The sequence below is a fragment of the Rana temporaria genome, chromosome 3, assembly GCF_905171775.1.
Source record: "Rana temporaria chromosome 3, aRanTem1.1, whole genome shotgun sequence".
Taxonomy (NCBI): Eukaryota; Metazoa; Chordata; class Amphibia; order Anura; family Ranidae; genus Rana; species Rana temporaria.
Window position 1 is genome coordinate 448,813,845 of NC_053491.1, and position 10,397 is coordinate 448,824,241.

General features: G+C 47.5%; 1 protein-coding gene across 1 annotated transcript; it reads right to left on the minus strand.

The window, feature by feature from the left end:
* Positions 1-333: 333 nt before the first annotated feature.
* C3H19orf53 (chromosome 3 C19orf53 homolog) lies at positions 334-10,168 on the minus strand. Its single transcript, XM_040346608.1, has 3 exons — positions 9,998-10,168; positions 7,457-7,512; positions 334-610 (listed from the first exon to the last, which is right to left on the minus strand). The coding sequence occupies exons 1-3, from the start codon at positions 10,074-10,076 to the stop codon at positions 461-463; spliced, it is 285 nt and encodes a 94-aa protein (XP_040202542.1). The 5' UTR covers positions 10,077-10,168; the 3' UTR covers positions 334-460.
* Positions 10,169-10,397: the final 229 nt, after the last annotated feature.

The window sequence follows — 10,397 nt, forward strand, 5'->3', positions numbered from 1 at the left end:
GTGGAAGAAGAGGCAGAAGAGATACTTCCACCCTTTCAGGCGAGTTAAAAAAATAAATAAAAAAAAAAATTCTTCAATTATTTATTTAAAGATTTTTAGGGATAGAAAAAAAATAAAAAAGAAAGAAAGAAGAAAAGGGGGGGGGGGGGGGGGGACTCCACTTTAAGGTGAAAAAACACAAGGGTTTACAACCCCTTTAAGCCCTAAATGCCATCCAGTTAGGGTTTACATCTGCTTTTAATCAGATTTGTGGCTGTAGGATGGCACATACATGGCCTTGTACACTTAACAGAAAACATTTACCTTTTTATGATCGATCAGCAGACAGACACGTTTGAGACTTAAACAAAGCATTTTATTAAAATCTGAAATATGAAACAACCAGCATATTTACAAGAAAACAGAGGTGACCGACGACACGCTGTGCCCACTGCAGTCATCTCTCCACCGATCTCCCCGTTCAGGACTTGCTTGTACCAGCATGGGCGTTCTTCCCTTTCTTGTCTGTCTTTGCTGGTGCTTTTAGCAGGGCAAGCTTTTTAGGCATGTGGAGGCTGGCTTTCATGGTGACGTCATGCTCGATCTTATTTCGGATCTGGACTTCCAGATTCTGTGGATAGTGCCAAAGAAAAGTGAGAGTTACACCCAAGGAAAAAAGCCTTTGAACTGACAAAAAATAAAATAACACATGCAACAAAAATGCGGCAAACAGGATTTTTTTTAACACCCCAACGGACCAGTGTGAAGACATGCATTACATTTAAAGGGATGTCTTTTCTTGCTCTTTTTTAAACGCAAAATTGCTTCAAAACCTGCTCAGTGTGAAGGTAGCTTATCAGCCAAAAAGGTGACAGTAATGGCAGACAATAAAATAAAAAAATAAAAATACTGCAGCTAGGGTTCCCACTAAACTTGCAAAAATTGACCCGGCCTCCTCGACCGCTTGTTTTTACACATATGGTGGGACTGCCCTAAGATGAGGCCTTATTGGCAGGATATTAGAACCCAAATTAATGGTATATTGGACATAGACCTTCCTGGCTCCCCAATGAGCTTTCTCTTGCATGTCCCTGCTATCCCTCTCGGCCTGTATCGAAAATCGGTACTACCTCACCTTCTAAATGTGGCCAGGAGATTGATTCCCATTTACTGGAAAAGTACCCAGATTCCGAGCTGCTTGGACTGGACTTGTTTGGTGAACGAAATGCAAGGACAGATATGATAAATGGTATGGAACTTGGGCCACATGGATTCACTATGTTGGAGGAGCCGGTACTGACATGCCATCTAGAGGCCCCACCCCAGAGGGAGGAGAATGACCACGTAAATATCACACCAAGGTTAAAGGGGTTGTAAAGGAAAAAAAAATGTTTTCCCTAAATAGCTTCCTTTACCTTAGTGCAGTCCTCCTTCACTTACCTCATCCTTCAATTTTGCTTTTAAATGTCCTTATTTCTTCTGAGAAATCCTCACTTCCTGTTCTTCTGTCTGTAACTCCACACAGTAATGCGAGGCATTCTCCATGGTGTGGAGAAAGCCTCTTTAGGGGGCGAGCAGGAGTGTCAGGACGCCCACTAACACACAGCTTCTATCCGCAAAGTAGAGAGCGTCCTGACTTGCCTGCTCGCCCCCTCAAGAGGCTTCCTCCACACCAGGGAGAATGCCTCGCATTACTGTGTGGAGTTACAGACAGAAGAACAGGAAGTGAGGATTTCTCAGAAGAAATAAGGACATTTAAAAGCAAAATGGAAGGATGAGGTAAGTGAAGGAGGACTGCACTAAGGTAAAGGAAGCTATTTAGAGAATTTTTTTTTTTCCTTTACAACCCCCTTTAAGTTCGAACTGGCCATTTGAGTTATTTGAAGCAGGACTGCTTACAAGATTTTTATGAGTGCAATTCCCTCTTTTTTTTCCTATGGATCTACACATATTGCTTATGTTGGCCACAGGGCTATTATTTTTATTGAAATTTTCCAAACAAGACATACAAACATTGAAAAAAAAGAGAGTGCCATAGCAAAACACCAGGCCCCTCCACGACCAACATGGTCAACAACCTAGGCAATCTCACAGGGCTATTATTTACGTGCCTGACTCATGATATCTGCTCATATATGTTGATTAAGTTTGATAGCAGGGAGAGAGACATTTTAATAGCGATATGTTTCATAAGTTCTCATGGTTACGAAACGGACGCCTCCGTCTCTCATGTCCTCTGTACTTGATGGCCATCCAGGCCTATAACCTTGTATTATGATCAGAGGCATGATTAGGCAGTTGAAAACGATTGATTCGATTCCTTTGTCTTTTTTTGTTTTGCGGTTTTTCCCTTGTTGTCATATATATAAAAAAATAAATAAAAAAATACTGCAGCTGCTGACTTTTAATATAAAAACATTTACCTGTCAAGGGTGCCCGCGATGTCGGCACCCAAAGCCGATCCGCCCCTCGGTTCTCTGGTGGTGCCGCCGCCATCTTCGATAAGGGAATCAGGAAGTGAAGCCTTGTGGCATCACTTCGTGGTTCACTACTGCACATGGCTCATTGGTCCCTGCTGTCTTCTGGGACCTGTGTGTCTATCGGAAGATGGCAGGGGGGCTGGAGAAGGGGCCAGACATGGCATAGATCGTTGTGGATACTGCGGCAATCTATGCCCGAAAGTGGGAGCAAATACCTGTATTAGACAGGGTATCCACCCCCCCCCCCCCCCCGAAAGGTGCCAAATGTGTTCCATTTTTGGGTGGAACTCTGCTTTAATATGAAACTTATTGTTGGCCATTATTGGCACCTTTAGTGCAAGAAAAATGCAGTCCTCAGTCTCTGACCATCTCTTGTATCCTGTCCTCAGTCTCTGATCATCTCGTATCATGTCTGCAGTGGAAAAGGGAATAGCCACTCCAGGTGGGAACCCAGATGAATATCCTCCGTTGCAGACAACTCAGGTGCAGGCAATGCGCAAAAATTGTTTCTGGACAGCCGCACTCTGTAAAAATTGTAGCCTTTATTAAAAGAAGGACAGCACTACAAGTCACAGCAACATAAAATAAAACCTGACTGCTGACACGTTTCGCACTGAAACTAGTGCTTAGTCATAGCTTATGCTTAGCTATGACTAAGCACTAGTTTCAGTGCGAAACGCGTCAGCAGTCAGGTTTTATTTTATGTTTCTGTGATTTGTAGTGCTGTCCTTTTAATAAAGGCTACAATTTTTTCAGAGTGCGGCTGTCCAGAAACAATTTTTGTTCCTGCTTTATCATGTCTGCAGCCTCTGACCATCTCTTGTATCATGTCTGCAGCCTCTGACCATCTCTTGTATCATGTCTGCAGATTCTCTGACCATCTCTTGTATCATGTCTGCAGCCTCCGACCATCTCTTGTATCATGTCTGCAGCCTCCGACCATCTCTTGTATCATGTCTGCAGCCTCCGACCATCTCTTGCATCATGTCTGCAGCCTCCGACCATCTCTTGTATCATGTCTGCAGCCTCCGACCATCTCTTGTATCATGTCTGCAGCCTCCGACCATCTCTTGTATCATGTCTGCAGCCTCCGACCATCTCTTGTATCATGTCTGCAGCCTCCGACCATCTCTTGTATCATGTCTGCAGCCTCCGACCATCTCTTGTATCATGTCTGCAGCCTCTGACCATCTCTTGTATCATGTCTGCAGCCTCTGACCATCTCTTGTATCATGTCTGCAGTCTCTGACCATCTCTTGTATCATGTCTGCAATCTCTAACTTAAACACACTGCTAAAAGTATTAGCAAAATTTCCATTTGGTGCACCTCTAGCCCCTTAACGCCCGCCGTACGACTATATACGTCCGCACAATGGCACGGACAGGCAGAAGGCGTATATATACGTCCTTGCCTTCTAGCGGGTGGGGGGTCCGATCGCGACCCCCTCCGCTGCGTGCGGATCCCCTCGGGGAGCGATCCGGGACAACGGCGCGGCTATTCGTTTATAGCCGCTCCGTCGTGATCGCTCCCCGGAGCTGAAGCACGGGGAGAGCCGTATGTAAACTAGAGGTCGACCGATATATCAGTTGGCCGATATATCGGCCGATATTTGGCATTTTTAAATTAATCGGCATCGGCCGATTTGTGCTTTAAAAAAGCCGATTGATAAGTTCAGCAGCGCGACTTGCAAAAAGCTTCTGCAATACAAGTCAATGCAAGTGCTTCCCGTAGAAGACCTCTCTCTCTCTCTCTCTCCTCTGGGCAGACTGCTAAGTTTTAGAAAAGATATACAATGTTGCTACTTATCAATTAACTGAACTCCGTGTAGGAGAATTCTCAGTTTAACCATTTAAAGGCTAAATCTTTTTTTACATTTGTTGCTTACAAGTAAAAATCCTGTATTTTCTGCTAGAAAATTACTTGGAACCCCCAAACATTATATATTTTTTTTTAGCAGAGACCCTAGGAAATAAAATAGCGATTGCTGCAATATTTAATGTTACACGGTATTTGCGCAGCGCTCTTTCAAACACATTTTTTGGGGAAAAAATATACTTTAACAAATAAAAAATAAAAAACTAAACAGTAAAGTTAGCCCATATTTATTTATTTTTCGACCAAAAGTTTTCATTACCTGTTTTTGTGTATTACATTATATATAATATTAGGCTGGCTTCACACTGAAGCGTCAGCCGCGGTGACGGTCTAGCCGCGCTATTTGTAGCGCGGCTATACCATCGTTTTTACCGCGATATTCGGGCGCTAGCGGTGAGGTTTTAACCCCCGCTAGCGGCCGAAAAAGGGTTAATACCGCCCGCGTTGCGGCGGTATTACCGCGCTTTCCCATTGATTTCAATGGGAAGGCGCGGTATAGGAGCGGTGAACACACCGCTCCTATACCGCGGTAAAGAAGCGGCTAGCAGGACTTTTCGAGCGTTCCTGCTAGTGCGCCGCTTCAGTGTGAAAGCCTTCGGGCTTTCACATTGAAGAGTACAGGGCATGATTTTTCATGCGGTATAGCAGCGCTATTTTTAGCGCTGTACCGCATGAAAAACGTCCCAATGTGAAAGGGGCCTTACACAAAAACAGGTAATGAAAACTTTTGGTTGAAAAAAAATAAATATGGGCTAACTTTACTGTTTAGCCCAAAAGCGCCTGAAAAATCGGCTTAACATATCGGCCCAAAAAAAAAATCGGCATCATAAATCGGCTATCGGCCGCCGTGATTTCTAAATATCGGCATCGGTATCGGCCAGAGAAAAACCCATATCGGTCTACCTCTAATGTAAACACAGCTTCCCCGTGCTTTACTGTGGCGGCGTATCGATCGAGTGATCCCTTATATAAGGGAGACTTGATCGATGACGTCATTTATACAGCCACACCCCCCTACAGTTGTAAACACACACACACACAGTGAACCCTAACTCCTACAGCGCCCCCTGTGATTAACTCCCAAACTGCAACTGTCATTTTCACGATAAAGAATGCAATTTAAATGCATTTTTTGCTGTGAAAATGACAATTGTCCCAAAAATGTGTCAAAATTGTCCGAAGTGTCCGCCATAATGTCGCAGTCACGGAAAAAAAAAAAAAAAAAACGCTGATCGCCGCCAATAGTAGTAAAAAAAAAAAATAATTAACAAAAATGCAATAAAACTATCCCCTATTTTGTAAACGCTATAAATTTTGCGCAAACCAATCGATAAACGCTTATTGCGATTTTTTTTTGTTTACCAAAATCAGGTAGAAGAATACGTATCGGCCTAAACTGAGGAAAAAATGTTTTTTTATATATGTTTTTGGGGGATATTTATTATAGCAAAAAGTAAAAAATATTGCATTTTTTTCAAAATTGTCGCTCTATTTTTGTTCATAGCGCAAAAAATAAAAACCGCAGAGGTGATCAAATACCACCAAAAGAAAGCTCTATTTGTGGGGAAAAAAGGATGCCAATTTTGTTTGGGAGCCACGTCGCACGACCACGCAATTGTCTGTTAAAGCGATGCAGTGCAAAATCGCAAAACCTGGCCTGGGCATTTAGCTGCAAAATGGTCCGGGGCTTAAGTGGCTAGCAAACATGATATAGGAGATGGTATATCAAGTGCAGGCTCGCCAGTGCGGGCCTGTGGATTTAAATTTGCCGGTGTCCTGCCGAAAAAGTACCCCTGGCGGATAAGGACCCCCCTGTACTGCGTAGGTGCAGTGCTTGCGCAGTACGAACCTCAACGGGGCCCCCCCCGAAAATAACTGAAGATGTAGAGCCGAGAGTCAGCTCTACACGGCGCCTGCGCAATGACTATGACACATGGTGCACGCTCCCGATGCTAGTGCTACTCTGCAAGGGTGATTTTAGCAATAAAGTACACGTCTTAGCAGGGCATTTTAAAACAAATGAAGGTGGGGGGTTTCAATGTTAATGGGCGGATTTGCACAAGCTATTTACTCACAAAAGAGGAGGAATTTTAAAATGATGGACAGAGATATGGGCGGGTAGTTCAATGTTGCGCAGGCGCCATGTAGAGCTGACTCTCAGCTCTACATCTTCGGCGGCTCTGTTGAGGTTTGTACTGCGCAAGCGCCGCTCCTGTGCAGTACAGGGGGGTCCTTATCCGCTGGGGGAACCTTCATCGGCAGAACACCAGCCTCAGTAACAATGTCCCACCTCCTGTGATCACGTCACACCAATTGCATCGGCACGGCATTGCATCTGTGTGCCGTCTATCACAGGTGGAGGGACATTGTTACTGCGGCTGGGAGATTCAAATCCAGCTCCGTGACACAGCAGGAGATCACCGTTCTGTGAGGAGGACAGGACCTTGAGCCGCCGAAATGACACCTGCCCCCTTTTCGGCGCTAATTTTCAGGCAACCTTTCTTCTTTTCTTCGAAATTTCGGTGCACCACTAACTTAAATAGAAGAGGTTTTATTATTAAAGTGGAGTTCCACCCATAAATATAACATTACATCAGTAGTTTTAAAAAAATGTCATTAGTCCTTTACGAATTTTTTTTTTTTTTTAGATGCCTTCAAAGTGTTGTTGCTAGGCAGAATAGTTAATCTTCCCTCTTCCTGCACCTAGGTGCTCAATGCTTCCTAACCTACACCGCACAGACTCCTGGGAATGTAGTGGGTGTAACTTTCCAGGAGTCTGTGCACTCCCCAGTCTCAAAGAATCATGTGACTTGGACAGCACAGGTGCTGAAACCTGATCTGACACTGCTTGTGCAGCACTGAGCATGTGCGAGATTTGCAAGGCTGAAATCCAGGAAGTCCTACAGTCTGGCTTCATGATGCCCACACTTAAGATGGCCCCAGTCAATTTCTATTTTATAAAGTGTCTAAATGCTGTAACAACCTAACAGAACGGACCTTAGTTTACAGACTAACTTTACTAGAATACATTAAGCTTGTGTATTACAGGGGTAGTTATATTTAAAAAGTGAAATTGTGGCCGGAACTCCGCTTTAAGAGCTACAGTCTAAGGATTACTCACCTTCTTGAGCTTTTGCTGGTGGATCACCCGAGACTTTTTAGGTGCGATCGATCGAGCTGAAAAATAAAAAAAAAAGAGAAACAAATGAAAAGGGGTAAGTGGGTATTTGGAGAAGAAACATGCGCCACAAGGGGACAGGCTGATATTGTATTCTGATGGCGGGAAAGTTTCCCAACTGTCAGAACACACTAGCTGTCCATAGATGAACACTATCATCTATGGGCAGATCAAGTCCCTCTTGCAGCTAAGGATCCTCTCCCTGCCCTCGTGTGTGAGCGCTGGTCCAATCACCACACTAACACATCAGAGGAAGGGGAGTGCGTTACACATGATCCCTCATACCTGGAAGTACCAGTTTGCTGGGCGTTAAAGCCTAAAGCTGGCCATGACAGATTGAAATTCATCCGGTGCAACAGGAATCAATTGAATATCAATCAATTCATGGGCAGGCTGGATGATCTGACGTTTTTTTGTACAATGTCGGCAGCAGTGAGTATTGTATTCTGCCAATGGGAAAAAACTCCCACTGGCAGAATACAATAGCGCAGTGGGAGGGATTGAGGGATCCCCCATTAACACAGAGGACCAATTTCCTGCAAACCATTGTTGCGACTCTGCCAGGGGCCCCACCAACAAATGGCGCACACACAGGGGACTCACAGTTTACCCAGGAGCCCCACCAACAAATGACACGCACAGGGGGCAACCAGGAGCCCCACCAACAAATGACACGCACAGGGGGCAACCAGGAGCCCCACCAACAAATGACACGCACAGGGGGCAACCAGGAGCCCCACCAACAAATGACACGCACAGGGGGCAACCAGGAGCCCCACCAACAAATGACACGCACAGGGGGCTTCCCAGGAGCCCCACCAACAAATGGCACGCACAGGGGGCAACCAGGAGCCCCACCAACAAATGGCACGCACAGGGGGCAACCAGGAGCCCCACCAACAAATGACACGCACAGGGGGCTTCCCAGGAGCCCCACCAACAAATGGCACGCACAGGGGGCTTCCCAGGAGCCCCACCAACAAATGACACGCACAGGGGGCTTCCCAGGAGCCCCACCAACAAATGACACGCACAGGGGGCTTCCCAGGAGCCCCACCAACAAATGACACGCACAGGGGGCTTCCCAGGAGCCCCACCAACAAATGACACGCACAGGGGGCTTCCCAGGAGCCCCACCAACAAATGACACGCACAGGGGGCTTCCCAGGAGCCCCACCAACAAATGACACGCACAGGGGGCTTCCCAGGAGCCCCACCAACAAATGACACGCACAGGGGGCTTCCCAGGGGCCCCACCAACAAATGACACGCACAGGGGGGCTTCCCAGGAGCCCCACCAACAAATGGCACGCACAGGGGGCTTCCCAGGAGCCCCACCAACAAATGACACACACAGGGGGGCTTCCCAGGAGCCCCACCAACAAATGACACACACAGGGGGGCTTCCCAGGGGCCCCACCAACAAATGACACGCACAGGGGGGCTTCCCAGGGGCCCCACCAACAAATGACACGCACAGGGGGCTTCCCAGGAGCCCCACCAACAAATGACACGCACAGGGGGCTTCCCAGGGGCCCCACCAACAAATGACACGCACAGGGGGCTTCCCAGGGGCCCCACCAACAAATGACACCCACAGGGGGACAACCAGGAGCCCCACCAACAAATGATACACATAGGGGGACAACCAGGAGCCCCACCAACAAATGACACGCACAGGGGACTCCCAGTTCACCCAGGGGCCCCCACCAAAAATGACAGGCACAGGGGGCTTCCCAGGGGCCCCCACCAAAAATGACAGGCACAGGGGGCTTCCCAGGGGCCCCCACCAAAAATGACAGGCACAGGGGGCTTCCCAGGGGCCCCCACCAAAAATGACAGGCACAGGGGGCTTCCCAGGAGCCCCACCAACAAATGACACGCACAGGGGGCTTCCCAGGGGCCCATCAACAAATTACACACACAGGGGGCTCCCGGGGACCCCACCAACAAATGACACACATAGGGGGGACAACCAGGAGCCCCACCAACAAATGACACACATAGGGGGGACAACCAGGAGCCCCACCAACAAATGACACGCACAGGGGGCTTCCCAGGGGCCCCACCAACAAATGACACGCACAGGGGGCTTCCCAGGGGCCCCACCAACAAATGGCACGCACAGGGGGCTTCCCAGGGGCCCATCAACAAATGACACACACAGGGGGCTCCCGGGGACCCCACCAACAAATGACACACATAGGGGGGACAACCAGGAGCCCCACCAACAAATGACACACATAGGGGGGACAACCAGGAGCCCCATCAACAAATGACACGCACAGGGGGCTTCCCAGGGGCCCCACCAACAAATGACACGCACAGGGGGCTTCCCAGGGGCCCCACCAACAAATGGCACGCACAGGGGGCTTCCCAATTTACATCACGTGCTCCTGTCTGAGGAACTACATGTCCCAGCATGCTCGGGGAAGCAATCTCTGCAGACTCCTTTCTCAGTCTCTTACTATAATGGGGTCTCACCTCCTTTCCTCATCACCGAGGGCTTGTTGGGGACCTTTTTCTTAGGCTTTGCCTTGAGCTTTAACGATCCCTGCGCCATGATCACAAACTGACTACGATTCAGAAGACGAGCAAAACTTGCGGTGGGACCGGAAACACGTGTCAGCAGAGAGCGGCCATCTTGGTCGGGGCAGAACGGAAATGAGTCTCTACTTTGCTAATCCGTGCTCATGCACTTCGCCCAACTATGGTCACGCAGCGCCATCATGTGGCCATATTGGTGTATTGCCGATTATATACTTTTACTAGGAGCACACGTTAATAAAAAAAATACTCTTAAAAAAAAAAAAGTACAATTGTTTTAACCACTTGCTTACTGGACACATTCACCCCCTTCCTACCCAGGCCAGTTTTCATCTTT

Excerpts from the sequence above, each read along its gene's own strand:
- C3H19orf53 (XM_040346608.1), bottom strand. The coding sequence starts at position 10,076 with ATGGCGCAGGGATCGTTAAAGCTCAAGGCAAAGCCTAAGAAAAAGGTC. Across the intron at positions 7,513-9,997 it reads CTCGGTGATGAGGAAAGGAG|CTCGATCGATCGCACCTAAA; the intron begins GTGAGACCCCAT and ends TTTATTTTTCAG. Across the intron at positions 611-7,456 it reads ACCAGCAAAAGCTCAAGAAG|AATCTGGAAGTCCAGATCCG; the intron begins GTGAGTAATCCT and ends CACTATCCACAG.